This window comes from Phalacrocorax aristotelis, chromosome 2 (assembly GCF_949628215.1).
Source record: "Phalacrocorax aristotelis chromosome 2, bGulAri2.1, whole genome shotgun sequence".
In the NCBI taxonomy this organism is placed as follows: Eukaryota; Metazoa; Chordata; class Aves; order Suliformes; family Phalacrocoracidae; genus Phalacrocorax; species Phalacrocorax aristotelis.
Genome location: NC_134277.1, coordinates 55,877,167 through 55,898,205, shown reverse-complemented (window position 1 = coordinate 55,898,205; position 21,039 = coordinate 55,877,167). Strand labels below are relative to the sequence as shown.

At 37.9% G+C, this 21,039-nt stretch overlaps 1 protein-coding gene across 4 annotated transcripts in view; it reads left to right on the top strand.

Annotated features, from left to right (window-relative positions):
• Window positions 1-16,090, top strand: part of VPS41 (VPS41 subunit of HOPS complex) — a 111,240-nt gene extending 95,150 nt beyond the window's left edge. For all 4 annotated transcript variants that reach the window (XM_075083678.1, XM_075083677.1, XM_075083679.1 and 1 more), the window contains 7 exons: window positions 731-785; window positions 1,847-1,987; window positions 3,472-3,608; window positions 11,165-11,264; window positions 12,081-12,125; window positions 13,604-13,683; window positions 15,722-16,090. In XM_075083678.1, the coding sequence (XP_074939779.1) occupies window positions 731-785; window positions 1,847-1,987; window positions 3,472-3,608; window positions 11,165-11,264; window positions 12,081-12,125; window positions 13,604-13,683; window positions 15,722-15,802 (639 nt within the window). In that variant the 3' untranslated portion in view covers window positions 15,803-16,090. The remainder of the gene's footprint in view (window positions 1-730; window positions 786-1,846; window positions 1,988-3,471; window positions 3,609-11,164; window positions 11,265-12,080; window positions 12,126-13,603; window positions 13,684-15,721) is intronic.
• The last annotated feature ends 4,949 nt before the right edge of the window (window positions 16,091-21,039 follow it).

The following is a 21,039-nucleotide window of genomic DNA, read 5'->3' as shown; positions in this document are numbered from 1 at the left end:
CTACTCCCAAATTGGAAACAGACAGGGCATCATTTATGGAATACCAGCCCTGCCAATTTTTTACTACTAAAAACTTGTTGGTAATCAGTTTGGTAATTTTGGTAATTATGCTCAGTGTTTGTCACCTGCATATAGATTCAGTAACTGCTGATGGTATTTAGCCCTCAGGTCTTTAAACCAAATTTACAAGAAATGCTTCCTCCTTATTCTTTTATACCTGGGTTGGATTATATTTATATTGTCTTCTTGGAGGGCACTCTACCTCCCAGAACCATTCTGGTTACCCTGAGGAGATCTACAGGCTTGTATTATGAATGAATGTCAAGTAGACCTCCATCTCTAGAGACTTCATAAGTCCACCCACAGGAAGCAAGTCTTGACAGCAGATAACCTTAATGCTTTGGACTAACCAACTTTTGGAAGCAGAAGAAAGGAGTTGCCAGTAGATTTAAAGGTAGAGATTGGCATAATCCAGACTAAAATACCTGTCCTGTCCCCAGATTTAACTAATCTTTCAGAAAAATCAAAAAAATGCCATGGAGTTTCTCCTCTTAATTAATGCCAGAGGACCTGACAGCGCATATTAAGGGAGCTTTATTCCTGTCAAAATGAATAATGCAACTTCATGGACAAGTATCTTTAAGCCTCTTGCAGCATTTGTGATCAATAAAATATCATGTTACATGGTTCCCTGTATTCTCTTTCCCTCCTCCCTTCCCTTAAATTCAAGGCTCTTGAGATCTGCCAACAGAGGAACTTTGTAGAAGAGACAGTCTATCTTCTGAGTAAGTAACACTCAGTGTGATAAATTATAACATGCTTTTAATCTTGTCAAAGTTTATGCTGCAAAAATGTACAGTATGTCTAATAATGTTTAACACACTTTCCCAGAAACAAAGTTGGTATAGAGTTAGTAGGACCAAATAACATGATTTAGAAAATAAAACAAAGCACTGGAGTATTCTTATGATGTCTTAACTCCAGATATTGTGATTTTTTTCTGGGGTTTTGGAGGTGTTGGGACACTATGGGGAACAGATTGGGATGGGGGCTTATTTTTGAGACAATCTTGAAGAGCAGAGTAATACTCTCGGTTTGGAGAGAGGGAGAAATAAAACAAATATTTTATTCTGAATACATCTCAGAAGCTTAAGGTAATATTTTGCTGAGGTGGAAGATTTGCTTATGTTGCCTCTTTGTTTTGGGTTTTTGATTTTTTTTAAATAAAATTAATCGTAAATTAACTCCCCCAGCAAGGAATTTACCTCTGAATGGGAGGCATTGTAAGACTAAGATTTTTATGTATGTTTATCTATTAGTCATGAACAAAATGGAAAGCATTTTTTAATCAGTCTTTGTTTTAGTAAGAAAAATGTTTGTGGACCATTTGAGAGCAGAGTAGGATTTACTCATAGGTTTGCTTAAAGAATAGTTCAGTGCTTCTACTATTTCTAATTTTTCATGGGTGTAAACTGCACTATACTTACTGCAAATTAAGGGTGTCCATGCAGGCTCTTAAAGGGGGTATTTCATGTCATAGTTTACATGTATGCACATACACACACTTCCCTTCATGTTAGATGTTGCTGCAGTGCAGAATCCCTAATATGATCCAACACATCCTTAAGAAAGGCTCCAGGTCCCAGTCCAGCAAAGTGCTCCAAGCAGTTGCTCGGTTTATACTAATTGCTCTGGGATTTACATTCCTACGTCAGATTAGATTAGATGTGGTCTTGGCTGTATTAGTCTGAGGCAACTTTACGCTAATTCACATTAAAAGAGCTCCTTAAAGCACTGAGCATTGATAAGCGTTTAGGGGTTATAATCTCTTTATTTTTCTTTTTAGGCAGAATGGGTAATAGCCGCAGCGCCTTGAAGATGATAATGGAAGAATTGCAAGATGTAGATAAAGCTATTGAATTTGCCAAAGAACAAGATGACGGAGAACTTTGGGAAGACCTCATTTTATATTCTATCGACAAACCACGTAAGCAGGATAGTTTCTCAGAAGCCTTGCATGTTTTTTTTTTTTGTGGAATGCTGTTGCAATTAAAAGATTGAATTATCCCCATGCATGTTAGACGAAGTGTTTGTGGATCGCCAGGGGGGTGTTCTGGTTTGTGGAGCACAACATAGCTGTCCTATCGTGCCTTACTTCTAGTAAGGCAGCATGCAGGCATGCTGCAGAATGAGTACTTAGGGATTTAACATTTGACTAAGCTCTGCATAGTTATGTCCTTATGACAAATTAAGGGGAGGACAGTGCTTTTAATTTGGCAGAATGAGGCTTTATTTTCAGGCAGCCTCAAAACACAGTCTGCAAGCTTGGTGAGGATGTTGCATAGTGTGTTAATTGCAGCTGCTTCCCTTTGAACCTACACCTTTCTGCCCCTCGGTAGAATAACCATTTTGTTTTGTTTCTGTGGCACAAAAGTAAGATCTGTAATAATGAGTGCATTTTGCCTTTCATCCATTATATGAATAACTACTCAAGTTTAAAGTTTAGATGGAATCAGAAACTGTCAAAATCTCATAAGCAATATCAGTTTTGTTCAGGAGGAAGGTTCAAAGGAGTTCATATGACTGAGAAGATAGAGAATTATTTTAACTATCTGCTCCATTAGTTTTGCAACCTCTTCTGGGGCTTTTAATCAAGGCTTTAAAGCCTCTCTTGGGATCTCCAAAGGATTGAATGTCTTGTAGAATTAGTGTCAGAATACCTGTCTTTTCATCTCTTGGCCACTAATTCTGACAGGAAAAGGCAACCAAAAATCTGTTACTCCTTTAGAAGAATGGCATTCTCAGGTTACCCATACTTAGATGCAGTTCATCACTAAAGTAATGTTACGATCAGTGACATCTTTAGAGCAAAAGGGATTCAAAGCATATAGAATTCTCTCAGTTCCATCCACCCATATGCAGAGCAACTCCAGTGATATTCCTCAGTTTTGGAGGTTGAAGAAAAACCACAGCCTTGAGTTTCATCCTTCTAGTGTTTCATTTAGCCAAGTGCAATTCAAAAAGCAAAAGATTTCTTTTCTGTGACTCTCACCAATGTTTAGAAACATGTTTGAGTTAAGTGCTTGAAAATTTGTTTTTAAATCCTGGAACTGGGAATGGAATAGTCACATAATGTAATTAATTTTCTAGCTCTGTTATCTTGAGTGCCCTTTCTATTGAAGTGCTTTATTTACTTGTGGCTTGTGCTGGATACTCTGTTACCCCTTTTCTGCCTACCCTAGAAGATTCTGTGAACTGCCAAACTGTATCTTCCTCTCTTACCTAAAGGCCTGTGTTGGAGTAAATAAGCTGCAAGAAACGTGAAGGCTATATAAAAGAGGCTTAGAGTCATCTCTTAGTAGGGAACTGTTATAGAATCAGCTGAAGCCTTAGCTTGTCACCAAAGCATCCTTTAATCAGGTATTTTGCTGGATTTTTTTTCTTAATTTCTTTGCCTCTTGGTTTTCACAGCTTTTATTACTGGTTTGCTGAACAATATTGGAACCCATGTGGATCCCATTCTTTTGATCCACCGCATTAAGGAAGGCATGGAGATTCCTAATCTGAGGGACTCACTAGTGAAAATTCTTCAGGACTACAACTTGCAGGTAAGTGTTGTATTCTTCCTGTGATACTCATTTTCAGAGAGACAGCAAAACTGCTTTGCTCCCGAACAGCACGAGAAATGGCTGTCATGAAGGTTTGTTCATTTTGTTCATTTTGTTCAGACATCTGTGATTGACGCTGTGGGTTGGTGCAAAACTATGACAAAAAGGGTAGAAATTTGCCAAGATGAATAGTCTCGTCTCTTGATGGCTTCTAGCACTTCCAAATCGCTCCCATGCTGTCATAAGCATGGTGGGTAAGTAGAACTGGAAGGATCTTGGGTGATTCAGACTATGTTATACTGCCTGATTGTCCAATATTGGAAAGTCTCATGACCCATACTTTTCATTGAGGCAGAACACAACATGCACTTACTGAAAGATTCACTAGGTATTGTGCCCGGTGTGAAGTGTCATACTAACTAAAGGAAGATGAACTTTTAAAATCAAATTAAGTCTGTTGTGCAGAATGTGTTGATGTCCATGCATTAAAAAAAAAAAAAAGGACTGCTCATTGGATTATGAGTGTTCTTATCCCAGCATAACTGTACAGATAGATGCAGTTCCCTACATCACTGGTTTCTGAGCATGTTTGTAAGAACTTTCAAGAAGCGTACCCTTCAATGTTCCTGAAAGTAACAACAGAGAGAGTTGCACTGCATCCTTTAAATCTCCCTGCTACCAAAGGAGGCCCCAACTTGAGTTCTCTGTGATGCTGCTCTGCACCTTTCTATTGAGAGACGTAAGGATCTAGAACAGCTTGAATGCCTCTGGTGTGACTATGCTGAGTCCAAGAAAACATAGCCCAGTAAGCAGCTGAAACTCCAGTTTTCTGAACCTCATTTCTCTTCTGAACAAACTTTTTTTTCCCATCTGCTATTATTCTTTGGGCATCTCTAGCAAATAGGTGGGCTTGACAGTTTTAAGTAAGGTCATGGTTGGTCTCTAACCAGGCCAGATAAAGCCCGTATCTGTTAGAGCCTTCAGTGATGTCAGAAGGCCTTTTTAAAAGGCAGGGTTTAAGGCTTTCCAAGGTTTTTCCATTATTGTATTATCATATGGGCTTTAGATAATGACTTGCAGTATTTCAAAGAAGCATTTTAGATGTCTTGTTCCCCTGACAGTCATTATGTGCAAGGAGCTACCCCAGATAAACAGATACCAGTTTGCATATAATGCATGTTGTAACATTACTTACAGTTTTTAATTGACTTCTTGAGATACTAATATCCTTGCAAAATTATACTAGCTAAGTAGCATGCTGCATTAAAACAGTTGTATGTTAATCTTGCTGCTGTCAGTACCCAGCTGTTTGCACTGCTGATCCTCCTGTTCTTGCATTCTGCTGAAATCAAAATGTAATTTTTGGTGTGTCTGCAGGCAGAGAGAGAGTGCTGTGTGCATAGCTGGAGCTTTACACATATGCAAAGTGTATTGCATGGCTTCAGACAAAGCTGATGACATCGTTTGGTCATGCTTTGAGGAGAGAAGAATCATTTTGTCTTCAAATACCTTTTAACAAAATTAGTTTGGGATTAAAAGGATGTATTTAACCTTCAGAGTGATATCTAAAATTATTTGCTGCTAGCATTGAAATGCTTCATGGATTTCAAATTAATTCATTTTGAAGTAGATTTGGATAGCTCTAGGGCTAAAATTGAGATCTCATAGAAAAATAGAAATTAGGGAAGCTTAATGTAATTTTCACTTGGCTTGCTGGTACAATGGCAAAACAATATAGACAGAAAAAGGGGGGACTCTCGTTTCTTTAGAGAAATGAAAGCTATAGCTTAAAATGAGGCTGTTCCTGAAGTGTTACAGGCAATGTAAAGTGCATTGTTTATGAACAGATGGTGTGTCTACTGTGAAATTTAGAGATGTGATCACAGCTCTTGCACACTCACCTAAGTGCCTTAGATTGGCAAGCTCAGTTTTTTGGAGCAGGACTGTTTCTGCATTCAGTGTGTGCTTCAGGACATGTCTGGGACTTCAAGTAAATGTCTAACCGGCCTCTCATTGCTGAGGACTATTCTGCCCTGGCTTCATCATTACTACTGCCTCATTAGCTGTCTTAAAGCTAGCTTTGGTGTGTTTGTATGATGCCTGGTTACACCATCACATCATGTTATGTAGGTTCATGGTGAGAAGTCTATGTCCTCTCTTCTGGCCTGGCACAACTCTTTGGATTTTGGTAAAAACTTCATGATTTGGATCACCTAACACATGAGACATTTTGAACGCATACAGAAATCCAAATTTCATTGGCTAGGACTGTCTGTAATTTCATGTCTTCGGATCTCGAGCTCTCGAGCACTTAAGTTTTATTGTTCCCATTTTCAAAGGCAAAAAAGGAAATCTTGTGCCAAGATCCACCAAGGAGGTACGCAGGTGAAGTTAGAACCTGTTGCTTGGCTCTCAAGTCACTGCCTACAATAAAAACTGTGCTGATCTTTTCATAACATTGGCTCTCCAAAAGGTATTACAGCTGTGCCATTATATTATTTAATTGTAGCCTCCTTTTGCAAGCCCTGATAAGATTGTTTTATACTTATGTAAGTATGCAGATGCAAATTTCCTATTATGCTCCTAAATTCCCTTAGCAGTAAACTTTACATTAGATGTGATTTGAAATACGGGTAGGAGCTAAAAGCAGTGCATTTGACAGACACTGTCTTTTTGAAAAGAATTCTTTACATCGCAGCAAACCCAAGTGAATCAAATTGAGTGGCTGCCAAAGCATACCATATGTGGCTTACAGTATGCGTTAGAGAATCCAACAAGGAAGTCTACTGATGCAAGAAATTTGTTGTAGTTTTTTTTTAATCTGGGATCTTCCCTGAATAATATATGTTTGTATTAATGTTGGCATATTTTGCAGACTGATTGCTTCACTTTAACAAATTACTACCTATTAGATGCACCACCGCAACTGTTCTATGTTCTACTCTAAGCTCACCTCAGCTTCGAAGTAATGTGGTTAGCTTATACCCGTTTTTATTTTCCAACCAGGAAATGCAATTCTTCCATGAATTTAAAGCTACACACACCCTTAAGTATTTTCCTAAACAGGAAAATGTTCAAGTACTTGTTTCAGTGGTTTTCTGAATTGGGATTAAAACTCCAAGTGATTAATTTTGTTTGTTTGTTTTTTCCCTCCTGAGGATCATTTATTATAATGTTTTCCCTTTGTCATCATCTGAGTTAAGGTGTTAAAACCATAGAACATAGTTGAGTGACACTGATTTATGGTAGTGATGAAAGTTTATTTACTGTTGAAATAATACTCATTTTAGTGTTTATATACAGTTACATTCATAGGCAACAAAGTTATGAAGACATAGACAACAAAGATGAAGTTACAGTTGTCTGAATTTTAACAGGAGTGTTTATCAGTAAAGTGTAGTCTTAAACTTTAAAATTATATTTTATACCTAACTCCTGAAATCTGGTTCTTTGGTACCATAAATATATAGATAAAATATACCACAGACTACTTCCTTTGAATTTATAAACTTGTGAAGATGTGTTGTCTTAAGGAGAAACGTGTTTATTTATTAGACATGACACATTCCTAGCACATTTTTTATTTAATGGCAAATAAAGCACCATTCTTCCGTCAACATTTTCAACATAACTAAATACCATTCAAATCTATGGCAGGCTAACCAAATTGGGTCAAGTCATATTGTTACCCTGACAAAAGTTTAATAATTTTCATCTTCACTGCTTGGATTTAAAAGTGTTTTCGAAGACACAGAATCAAAACTCAGTTTTATTTCCATACAATCAAAAAGTTGTTGTCAGTCACTTTAATTTGGTTTCCACACATAGATGTTGCTTCTCTGAGACTCATACAGAACCTCGGTTCCCATTAGGAATTTAGCAGCGCAATTATATTTAAAACCTGCCTTAGTCAACACAATTAGGGCAGTAATGCTTTTATTTGAAAATTGTAGCAAAATCAGTGTTTATTAGTGTTGTTCTGCAAAACAGAAATTCAAAGTATTTCTTTTTTTCAGGGAAACCAGTGCTGCTGATGTTGTTTTTACACAACTTATTTGGGCTGGAACTCATCAGTCGTACAACAGTTTGATCTTAACAAAGACTTTCTTTCTCTAACGTACCCTTGAACTATGTGTTTGCCTTCCATATTCAGTTCCCTGGAAATAAAATTGAAAAAGATTATGAAATGATTCACACATGTTTAAGACTCTGGTATCCGATTACACAGTCGTGTTAACTTATGAATGGGAAATACAGGAGCCTGCCTTAAAATAAGTCATGTAATCATGCTCCAGGTTTCTGAAGCACTGTATCACACTCAAATCTCTCAGAGAAGGCTGGTATAAAAATCCCTATTTGCGCACTTGTGAGTTCATTATGAGCCTGTTATATTTTCCAGATGTATAAAGTATGTGTCTTTTCAGCTTTAGTCCATACCTGAGTGAAATTTCGGAAATGCTTGTGTAGTTGGAAAAGATTTAAATACCCTACCTCGTTTCAAAGAGAAATGCGTGATTTCTCACCCTTTGTATGACAATTGTTAGAATAAGACTTCAGAAGATGATGTTATTCTAAAATTTGTTTTCCCTAGTTTTAAAATATAAAAGCAACTTCTTTAGATACACTACATCTAGGTTTTGTGGATTAGCCATATACTCAAAAGTTGAATTACTAGTTTCATCTTTGATTGAACCTGCAGCAATTCTGCTGGGTAACAGACATTCATCCATTCATAGCATTCATGTCCATGCATTCACAACAGAGGTTATAAACTAACAGACCCCAGTGATAACCTGAAGAATGCTGCTTGAAACAGCATCTGGAAAAATTGTTGGGTTTTGCTCCTGAACATGAATAAGCTGCTGTTCAGACACATTGGAAGCACTAGGGGGCAGGTGGCAGCTTGCACAGAGGGACATCTGCCTTTCCATTGTAAAGACTAAAAATACTGTGCTTTTAACTGTGGTGGTGACACAGTTTAGAAGCATTTGGTTAACCGGCCTTGAGAAACTTGGACTTGTTTGAGTGCTAAGCTGAATCCAGGCCTGAATTTATTCCCAGTGCTTTGAGTATACCCTTCAAATTAACTGCATACTGCAGCGTTTTCCCTTAAAGATGATGTTAGGCATTTGTAAATCAGGATTTTTTTAATTAAATAGAAGTTTTCATGGCTTCTGATTTTAATTACACAGTAGCATCTTCCCTAAACAAACAGAAAATTAACTAGAATTCTTTTTTGCAATAAATATTTTGGTTTCAGCAGTTTTCATTAATTTAGTAAAAAGCGTTATCTTTTAAAGGGTAAAAAAATGTTCTTCAGTTTCATTCTCTCTGAATCCTATTTTTCTCCTTGGAAGGTGGTTTCATTGCAGATTTATGTCCAATGGCAGTTTTAACTAGGTAAGCCTAATCTTAGGGTGCACAGTTATATACTTCTCCTTCCTTTCAACATAAAGAAGTTAATTCAAACATTCTTTCTTGCTGTATCTCACCTCCAGATTCCCTCTCCTGCTTCTCTTTCTATAACTCTTAAATTGTCATCTCATCTTTGAGCTCTTCAAATCTGTTTCTGCAGAAGTGTTAGATTTATTACCTTGAGGTTTGACATTTGACATTCTTCATTGTGACTTTTCCTTTTATATAACAACAGCTGGCTACTGTATTCCATTTCTAGCAAAATAAGGTCAGACAAACAGTCACTGAATGTGGTATGGAAAAATCTTTGTGGAATTTTAAAAATGGGGGAAAGATAGAGCATGTATCTTACAAGATATGTCATAAGATATCTCTGTTGTTTCTGTTTTTAAGGCATCAAACAGTATTGAGGTTTTCCATTGACCTAATGATGTCTACTATTTCCCTCTTAATTTTTCTTTTTTTTTAAATTAAGTTTTTTCTATTGGCACACTGCATTTTAAGTAAATACGAATAGTAAATCATGCTCCTTTCTTCCCATTGTATCTCTGTTCCACCCCTCTCATTTAACATGCTTGCTTTGCTCCTTTTATTTAAACATGGAATTTTTCATCTGCTTATGCTGAGTGCAGCTAGCAAAGACTCCAGTATAGAGCCAAGACCTCATCCACTGTAAGTTATGTACCTGTCTTTGGGATATAATTTGCTGATTGAGAATATTTTGAATTGGGCAAACAGTCATTCCAAAACGTAGTCTCATTCAGTTGTCCATGCAAAAAGTTTCTAGTATTTTTTCAAACCTAGTGACATTTTTCTATATTTAAAGCAGAATTTACCATTCCCTGTTGCCCTTGGATAAAGTAGGAAGGGGAAAGACATACTCGGATAGTTCCTGAGATTATCACAGATAAAACTGATTCATTTTCTAAGTGTATGTCTTGTAGAGCTGCATTCAGTTTCTGGTGCTCTGAAAACCTTTATAGCTCAAGGTGTCTAATACTGGAGAATGTCATTTACCTACTGACATGTCCAGTTTGAAATGCTTAAAGTCTTACTCAACTTCAATTTTTTTAATGTATTTCAGATTTGCAGTCTTAACGGCATATCAGTCTTGGCAGCGTACCCTTATTACTTCAAAATGTGTATGTGAGAAGACAGGGCTTTGGACAGTGTTCACCTGGCTGTAAAATCCATTATTATACTTCTTTTTAGGTATTTGCATTAGCGGTATCTTGGACTATTTCAGGATGCTTAATGCCTCCTGTAATGCAAATAATCAGGAGAAAGGAATGGGTGTTGCCTTTTTATACCACCTTTTTGGTAGGTTTATTCAGCATCAAATTCACTGTGGGACTCTTCTGAAAGCATTTTTCGGAGGAATTATTATGTTGGAAAACAACTTTCCAAACATCACCTCCAGAGGAGGAAGAAAAATTCCGTAAGACTTATTTGGGTTTGTCATATTTTTATGCTTGCTTCGTTAAGTATTGTGAAATAAGGCTCTGTATAATTTTGATGCCTTTGGTTCCTTTTTCTGTTTCACAACATTGTCAGGCAATGACACATCAATCTCATAAAAAAGATGAAATAAGTAGAAAGGGGGCTGAGACATTTGCTAAGGAGGAACGAACGCTGGACCTTTGGTTAGTTGAATGGCCATTTAATACTGCTTACTAAATGACACCTCAACAGGGAATGTGTTTTAACAAAATAAATTTTGAATTGCTGTGTTTACGAAGGTTTTATGATTATCAAATGCCTTTCCTAAAGAAGACAGGAAAGGTATGGGTAGAAGAAGTTTTGAAATGGCTTGGAAACCGATTGTGAGAGGCACTCTCCATTGTTTTTTGTTAAGGCAAGCTTATAGGAGGGAGATCCTAATTTATGACAGTAGCATATTTGTAAAGTATTTTACTTTTTTGAGTTGGTTTGGTTTTTGGGTTTTTAATAATCTGGGTTTTTCATTTAGGTAGAGGTGATGGTGACAGGAGTTCCTCTTTTCCCTCCTTTATAATAGCTTGAAAGGTCTTAAACATACCTTGTGCTCTCTGTGGCAGCAGAAACCCAGTGGAGACTTGCCAAGATAGTTGATTAGCCCATCTATTCAACAAGCGCTGTATTTTGTGTTCTTTGCACAACAGATCTTGCTGCGGGAAGGTTGCAAGAAGATACTTGTTGCCGATTCTCTTTCTTTATTGAAGAAAATGCATCGAACTCAGATGAAGGGTGTTCTAGTAGATGGTGGGTACTGAGGAAATGTGGTAATTTTCAGGGTTTTGAAGTCTTTTACTTGGTTTATAGACCCAAGCCACGTGACGGTCCGCTTTGGAAGCTGCCCAAAAGCCTGAATATAGTACCTTATTTGTAGAGTGTAGTGGGATACTAGGTGCTTTCCCCTTTGAAAAGGAACTACTTGTATCTCAAAAACTACAAGACCCAGCATGCAGCGTTTTCTCTGGATCAGTCTCTGCATAGCCAGTAATGTATTGTGCCCTGCAGTTTGTAAACTGTAAAGGTCAAAAATGCTGTTCAGTGCCAGCACGGATAGTCAGACAATAATAATCTGCAACCAAAGCAAAAGCTGCAAGACAGTTTTCAGAAACAGTTGAAAATATTTTGCAGGGTGCTAATGATGCACGTGAGCAGCACTGTATTTCACACCAGCTGAGTGTTAATAGCAAGAGGCAAAAGCTGAAGGAAGGACAGAGGGTCAGAGCTTCTGTTACAAAATGCTGCAGAGAAATCAGGCACCCATCCCGTGCTCCTTTTTTTTCAGTTTGCCTTGTGCCTATACAACACTGATCCTAGACAGGCTCACTCCTGCAGTTCTGCCACCATCATAATCAGAAGATGTAAACAATTCTCGTGCTGTTAGTAGAAATGCTGCTTCAGTATTGCTCTTCAATTTTTAATAGACTCCATTAGGCATCTTAAGTAAATACTTTAAGACCAAGCTCCGTTTCTGTAATAGCAGTATGTTCACGCCTGCTTTATAAAAAAGTAAAATGGGGTTTGTTAACAAAGCTGTTACAAGTTTCGTTTGTTTTGTTTTTCCAGAGGAGAATATCTGTGAATCATGTCTGTCGCCAATACTTCCTTCAGGTAGGATGCTTTTCTAGAAGAGAAAGAAGCGGTCTATTTTTTTTATTTTTAGAGGAGCTACTGTATGCTTTTATTCATAGAAATGTATAGTAGTCTCCCGTGGTCATCACTGTATAGATTTCAGTCTCCTGTGCAAAGCTTGCTTATGAATTCTGAGGTGAGAGTGGAGTCTAATTTGAACTTTTTTTGTTGCAGTAAACACAGATTTTCCTTCTTATTCTTTCTTATCTTTGCCTTTCTTATTTTCTGTTTTGAATTACATGGAATGGAAGGCAACTTTTAATTCCATCAACCTACATGTTCTCAAAGATTATTAGAATCACAAAACTAGGCTGTTGTCACCAAATCTTGTCCAACTCTGTTGGACGATTTAGACTGAATTTGTAGATCATAGTTTTATGGAATATACTTTTTGTCTGAGTGGTGGAAAACTCTTGGCTTCAGTCACTGCTGTCATATCTGAAACAACTTTAACATACTGTAGTTTTAAAACACCTTCTAAAGTTAGTCTGGAAACTAGAAATTCAGGGTATTATTTTGAAGATGTACATTCTCCAAGGCAACTATATTTCAGAAATACCAATATAGTTGTTGGGCATCTTAAGAAGAAATAGTTTTACCAGGAGAATATCTGTCGTGGCATCTTCAAACAAGAATACATAATACAAAGTATATTAATGGTCCTTTTTTTTTTTTGTTTACTGAATGTGCATAGCCCAGTAGAATAACTTACAGTTTTTTAATCTGGTTTCTACCATTTTTCACTTAAATAAGTAGATAAATGCAAACAACTATACTATGATCACATGCACCAGTGTACAGACCAGAGCAGTCACATGGTGATAGAAAACCTGGCAGAGCTGAATGTGCTAGTGCCTTGAAGTACATGTGTAGAGGGAATGGGAGCCAAGGAATCGAATGTGGATGATGCTGATGAGTGAGGTGGTAATTCTTTGAATATGTGGATGTTGTATGTAGGCTTCTAATTGGGCAAAATATTCGTGTGGGAATCAAAAGGCACATCGTGCACTTAGTCAGCTTCTTGCCAAATCTCAGGATTGTGGCGGGCAGTGTAGGTGCTAGAGCTGCTTAATGTTCTGGTTCTCCCTGCACTAGCACAAGGATTTTTTTGCTAACTTTTCTTCAAAATGGCTGAATTATTTGAGGGTAGTTTACTCTTCTCTTCCCCCAAATTTAGCATGTAGCACATGTTGGACATGAAAAATTTCTGGTGAAAAAGTATACAGCATTTAAGCCACAGAATAAAATTGTCTTGTAATTCCATCACTGGGACACATTACCTGAAACCATCACTCTGCATGATATCTATAAATGAGGCAGAATAATTTCGAAATTAATTTGATAGATGTTACTTGATATTTCTGTGTGTATAATAGAACGCAGGCATATACTGCTGTAACCACTGAATCATTTGTTTCGTTGCCCTGTTGTAATGAATTTACTTCTCTCTTTCCCAGATGCATCCAAGTCCTTCAATGTGGTAGTGTTCCACTGCAGGCATATGTTTCACAAAGAGTGCCTCCCGGTGTCCAACACAGTAAGAACTAGCTTAATCTCTCTGACACCTTTGCCAAAGATGAAAGCACAAATTATTTCCTTTTGTTAACTGTGGAGAAGGGCATGGGTCTATCAGGAATTATAATACGATTACGGTAATTATTTGTGATGATACCCCATAGCAATATGTGACTAGGGAAAGGGTTTTTAGGGCAATCGCAACTAAAGTATATCCAATTTAGAAAGAAATTGCTGCTGTTTGAGAAGTATTTTATCTCTTCCTGCAGTCTGAATGTGCAATGCAGCTTTGAGACATACAGAGAATACGACCTGTTTGATTTTTTTTAAATTCTTCCCTGTTGCAGCTCTCACTTTAAGTAAGTTTAATTAAAGACAAGAATAAAGATATTTTCTCAAGTGAACCATATTAAATGATTCTCACCTGGAAGAAAAAAATCTCACTCATTTCAGAGTGAATATTTAAATATCTTTGTAATCATCTTTATGCTCAGAATATGTTTTTCTTCATCAGGGAAACTTTTTATTCCCCTCCAATGAAAACAAACTAGAAAAGTAACTTCTGGATATAATCAGTTTTGAATTTGGGAATGAAAGCATCAGAATGGTAACAAAATTGCAAAATTGTATCTGTCTCTGAAAATGCACATCTAGTGAAAAAATAACTTTAGTGAATCACTTGATCAGCAAGTAACCAAGCAAAGTGCTCATAGCCATATGGTACAGCATGTATACTTATGTATACTTATAATTTTCATAACATAATGAAAATCTTAATGAATTAGATCATTTGCAAAAGAAAGCCCAACAACTAGTAAAGTGGCAGGACAGGGTAACGTGTCAGATGGGATTTTTATACGTGGCATGGATATTACGTCACATATGTCCTATAGCATGTATGAATACACAGGTATCTGCATATTTCTGAGCCAGATTCTTCACTGCTATAGTACTTCTTGGCCTTAGGTAATCAGTTGTGTTACTGGTGACATACTGAAAGGAAAGCAGTGCATGCATAAAGTGTCACACAGAACTAAACACAGGAGAAACAATAAACACATATTTGATATCAGATGGACAGAATTCAGGACGTATTCTCAGCTGTTGGAAATCTGTAGAACAATATCCAAAGACAGAACTGTAAGAAAGACATCCAGTGGTCAGTAGAGCTGACCAAGTGACTTACTGTCTTTTTTATCTATGAAGATAATCAGTGACATTTTTTACTCTCTGATTTTCATTTTTGTTTGGAGGAAATTTGGCCTTACTGTCCTGGAGGGTGGTGGTAATACACTTGGAGTGAGTGGTGAGGTGTATTGCGCTCTGACTCCAGAATAGCCTGTTTTATTGTGTTCTACTATATCACCTTCCCGCACCTAGCCATGAATGTGTCTGTCCTGGTTTTGGCTGTGATAGAGTTAGTTTTCATCCTAGTAGCTGCTGTAGTGCGGTGTTTTGGATCTAGGATCAGAATACAGTTGATACACTGATGTTTTAGTTGTTGCTGAGAAGTGATTACAAGGACTTAACAGCTTCTCATACTGCCCTGCCAGCAAGGAGACTGGAGGCGCACAAGAAGCTGGGAGGGGGCACAGCTGTGGCAGCTGACCCAAATTGGCCAAAGGGATATTCCATACCATATGATGTCATGCTGACCAAAAAACTGGGGGGAGTTGGCCAGCGGGGTGCATCCCTGCTTAGGAGCTGGCTGGGCATCAGTCAGTGGGTGGTGAGCAATTGCACTGTGCATCACTTGTTTTGTGTATTCTTTTACCGTTATTACTATTTTCACTTCCTTTTCTGTCCTATTAAATTGTCTTTATCTCAACCCACAAGTTTTACCTTTCTTCCAATTTCCTCTCCCATCCCACTGGGTGCAGGGGAGTGAGCGGACGGCTGGGTGGTATTTAGCTGCCTGCCAGGTTAAACCACGAGAGTGTCTATAAGGAGCAGCCTGACTGTGAATCGTAACATTGAGAAAGGCATTTTTCATTCATCTTGCCCCATTCTAATGTGGCTGCATCTCTCTAAGAGATTCTTGTTTTCTTTTTGATTTCTAGGTATCTCCTGTCCAGTTCTGCAACATATGCAGTGCCAAACACCGAGGGCCGGGAAGCACAATCCTGGAGATGAAGAAATAGCAGTCTCCTAGTTTACCATGCCAGTCTGTGACACCAGCTCTGTTAGGACCATGCAGAGCCACTGCAGTTTCTGTTAGTCTTTGTTTCTGTATATAATTCTGATAGTGATTTAAAACTGTTTCCTGTAAGTTATCCAGCTTATTGAACAGTTTTGGGAAAGAGAAAATATGAAAATCTTTCCCTAGTAAGTCTTTGTTATGCAATCCATATGTCACTGTTCCTTTGCTCAGCTTGTTACTTAACTCTGGAACTGAAAAGAGAAATAAAACGGAAAGGAAAAAAAAAAAACGGTTTGAAGATCTGTGCTTGCTATCGGTCAGTGTGCTTTACAGTTTGGAGCCATATCAGGCTCATGGTTAGATGTTGCAAAGAAAGATGAATTGCTGTGAATTCAGCTCACCAAACTGCTTCAGTCCTGATTTAGTCTATTAGTGAACTGTTTAGCTTGAGACCCATAGGAGTCCGACTGCTTTCAGTGGAACTGCTTCAGGACTTGAAGCTGGCTGTGTGCTGACTCATACATTAAATTAACAAACTCGTTAACTGTTAATTCCACACATTGGCAATTTACCTTGGTTGTATGGTTACACATTCATACTTTGTTATAAACTGGTTATTTTCTCAATTGATCTTCACACTGCAGTAGTTTAAGGTGTGATTTTCTCATGTTAAACGCATCCAGAAACTTTTTTTAAAATGTGAGCAGTAGGTCTTTACACTTATTTTATAAGTATGGTTGTAGTGTATGATTTCATTTAAGTACAGGGAGAAAAAAAACCCCAAAACATCTGACCTTTCAAATATAAGATCCCTAGGAGTTTCTTTTGGCCTTAGCAACTTAATAGCTAAGTTAAATAAATATATTTGAATGTTAAAAAAAAATATTTATTTTTAATTTCAACAGTTTTGTTTTGTTGATCCAAAGGACGTGAGCTTTCAGAATGTCTTCACAGTAATGTAATCTCTTTATAGTGTTATCTGATTAAATGTAAGCATCTTTTCCCTAAGAAAAGTAATTTTTCAGGACTCCCAAGATATTTTTCTTCTTTTTAATAACTGGAGTTTGAAAGTAAAAATACATTGTTTTACCATCAAATTGTGAGGTTTAAACAAGCAGTTAACGTCCTAAGTTCTGAAACGACGGTATAGTGATACTGCAGTGTGTCTGTACAACGGGAAAATGTAACACCTTTAAGTTCTTCTGTGCCTTACTCCCATGTAGGTACACTGCAAAATGACTTATATTGTAGAAACCTGGATTTCTAGTTTATGTATATCCAATATACTCTTTGATATCCTCCAGGCTCAGCTGGTCTAGCAGTCTGAAGAGTGATTTTTGTTGTCCACTGTGTAGATCTGTATAATACTGGAATAAAATTTTAAGTGTATTAGAAATGCTAGGATTTACTCTGCATGGTTACAGAGACAAAATTATCATTAAAGGGATAGACCTCTCAAAAACATAGCAATCATATTCTATTGTGATAATACAGACAGCTGAGGAAAAAATAAAAGAAGGTGCAGATTATTTATGGACATGCAGTAGATGAAAAAACAGAAGGATAGGAGCTTTGTAGTGCAGAGCATAGTCTGTACGTGTCAGGCTTCACCCATAAGAGTTACTGTCTGGCTCTGTAGCAGTTAATTTTCAGTGGCTAGTACATATTCTCAGGTATATTGTTCATTTATCCATTCTTTACTACACTGATCAGGAAAGCTGCTTTGATTCCTAGTAAACGAAGTGCTCCAGTGAGCTCAGGCAGGGGCTGTTTCACCATGATACTTGAGCTATTGCAGGCCTGTAGGTAAGTTGAGAAACTTTTAAAAGATCCTCTTTCTCAGTAGCATTAAGCAGCTTTTCTGTATTATACCCTAAGAATGAACTATGCAATGCCATAAACTGTCAGCTTGCAGGAGGAAAAAGTCAAATTACTCCTATACAGTTATTCCACAAAGTGTTCTGTAGCTCAGAGTTATATGATAATTTAAAGCAGGTATATTATTTATTCCAGCTTGGCCTTAAAGTCTCTAAAGCATTTGAGTGTTCAGTGACTCAGTTTGCTAGCCTGCCATCGCCGGCAATCATATTGCGTTATGGCATATTCTTTGCATTATGCGAGTAATTTAAAATCGCTGTATGTAGATCTAATCAAAATCTCTAAATCCAAAGCTTCTTTCATTTTGGCTTCAGGGACTACCCTTTTCATGTTCCTGCATTCCAAATTTGGTCATTAATATTCAGCAAGAAATGTACAAAGTCCTGACTGATTCACTTTTCTTCCTAAGAAACCTTCACATCATAGAAGATGTCTGAGTTTAGAGTCTAAAATATTCAGCTATCCAAGAGCTTTTCTTCTGGAGAAAGTTCTGCCTGAGAAGTAGCCTTAAAGTTACATAACCCTTCAGAGAAGTACAGAATAGCACTTACCCAGTTTCACCAGAGCTTACTTCAGATGTCAGTCCATTTGTCAAAGTGCTTCTGCTTCTAACTAAGGCAAATTTAAGGTAAATTTAACAAGGGAAATATTAGTTTTTCCACTGACACATCCAGTTCTGTGTTATTTCTTCAATAGGGACCAATAAAGCTAACTGAAAGGGTATGTGATGGATCAAGGAAGAATGTATTGGTCTGCCATATCAAAGAGACAAAAGTATTTTGTCTGAGTCTATGAGTCTTTGGATCATTTTTCTCATCTGTCTTTGTTTTATGATTTTGAGACCCCCAATGCTGTGTGAGAGGCTTGGTGGCAATATTGGGCTACACTGAAGGTTTTGGTGGGCCCCGCAGAGCGAGAAGCTAGTGCTTGGTGAGCATGAGGCTGGCTAGTCCTGCTGAGAGCTCACTTAAAAGTGACACATCAGGATAGAGGTTGACTTCTACAAAAGGAGGAGTTAATCTGTTCCTACCAGACTTGTGAGGACTGGGAGAGACCTGCCAGGAGTAAAGCTTTAGCGAGCAATTTGTGGGATTAGTAAGAGGTGCCTGTTTCTCATGTAATAAATTAATAATTTATTGGGTGATCTTTTTATGGATGATAGCCAGTGTCTGAAAGGGACTTGGACAGGCTCTGCAGATCTTTTGGGTCTCATGAAAGTTGAGAGGTGCATGGCTGGCTTTTGCCATCTCCTGCTACAGCTGAATCTCATGTGTTCACTGGCTAGCAGCTGTGTCTCGGTGGGCTTGAGGGAGCTCCTCTGTCAGATCAGTGATGTATTGAATCAGCTGTGTTTGGTGCTTGGGCAAGTTTGGTGGTCGCAAATGCCCAGCATTACATGAGTCAGTGGGTCAGTTAATACTTCAAGGAGTCATTCTATATATAAGGTATGTCCTCTAGCTGTAGCTGCATCTGACAGCTGCTCACCTGTGAGAAACCTTGAACATAGGGGGTTTTGTGTATTGGAACAGGAGTAAGTTGTTCAGTGTCTGAGACTGTTCTTGTGTTACAGAGCCAGAGCAAAGACAAAATGAGTTGTTTGCTCATTTTTAGATCCACATCATATTCCTATTTGAAATAAGTGCTTTCATGGACAGTTGCTGCCAGGGACTTGACTGCAGATTTGTCAAGGACTACTGTAAGGCAAAGAACAAGAAATATCCAGTTGTCTGCTATGTTTTGTAATGTATTTTTAATAGGAGACTGCTGCAACATCTTTTTCTAAATTTTGGCTGACAACTGGATAGAGGCTGTCAATATTCTGTATAGACAGCAGGTTGGCTTATCAAGTTTTCATCTTAAGAAATTTAATCAATTTCTACCTTAGAGTTGATGGTTATTCAGCTAGAGTCTTTTAAGCAGGCACTGTTTTACTCTTTGCTGTTGTGTACACTATCACAGTGGTTTTCTGCTTGGTGAGTAGAGCTCCTGACTGCAATTTGAGGGAACTGGAATTGAAAATAACCTCTTAAATGAAAAGCGCATGTTAGATTTCCTGTTTCTGAAAGGTTGTGATTTAACATTCAAGTGTGGTATGTTTGAGTCACCTTGGAAAATACAGTGTCATCTCTGCAAGTTGGTTGGCCTGGTCCCTCCCTGTGTCATTTGATAGCAGTTTGAAAAAAATACTTGCAGGAAAATTCTTACCTGTTGCTGAACAAGGACCATTACCTGAATGAGAAAATCTCTCTGAGAAGCCTGTTTTCCCTCTCTCCTGTTCTGTTGTACACTTCTGACTTCATATCTATGCAGCATAACTTTCACCTGTGTTTACAAATGCTAGACACAGCATCAGGGTGCCTTCCTCTTTAGAAGAGCTTCCCCCTCGAGCAGATCTTTGCCAAATACTAGCTCTAAATCAATTCTGTACTCTCAAAACAATTCAAACAAGACTTGTAAGAAACAGAGTACCACATTTAGACAATGACTCTTTAATTCTGTACTTTTGGGACTCTCTTCTTATTCCACTGTGCCATGAAAGATTAATTTTCTCTTGGCATTAGAGAAATCCCTAGGTTATGCTTTTTCTGTTTTTCAAGACAATGTGTGCTTTCTTTTACCAGAATCAAATATTAAATTATGCAGAAAACAGGACATCTGAAGAAGTGTCTGAGGCATCAAACGCACAAGAGAATAGCATGTGTGAGAAGTTCTAAGAGAAGTCAATGAGTCATAGTGGGAATGACCTAAATTTAGTCTTAAAAGACTTCAGTAAATGGCAATCATAATAAGCTTTTGCAATAGAGCGGGTCTTAGATGCTCTGATGTGTTTAGGCTATGACATTCCCCCAGGAGTCTGCAATCTGAATGGATAAGGCTGCCAGTGACGACTGCTGCTGGGCTGAGCTTCTGACCAGTTGTGGTGCTGCAGCAGCAGGAGTCAGAAATCTGCTGAGTGGAGGTTTGTACCCCTCCAGCCTGGAGGAACTGCCGGAGTTGGAGGTGTCATAGAGTAATTAAGGGCTAGAAAGTGGCAGGAGCTGCAGAGGGCAGTGGAATTGTTGGTTGGGTTTTTTTTCCCCTTACTTTTAGTCTGATCCCAGTGGGATTTAAGTCCAATTACATTGACAAGGTAATGGTATCTTGGTGGCTGATGGCTGTAAAATAGCATTTAGCAAGATGTCAGCTGGATGATGTGTTCCAAATAGTGTTCACATAGGATGCCGGTTTGTCTGTCTCTGGTAGCAGTGAGGGACAAGAGCCACAATAAATAGTTGTGGATTTTTTTTTTTAAATCAGATTAAGCAAAATACTTTTTAAAATGAGCAACTGTCTCACATATTACCATGTCTTGCCATGGAA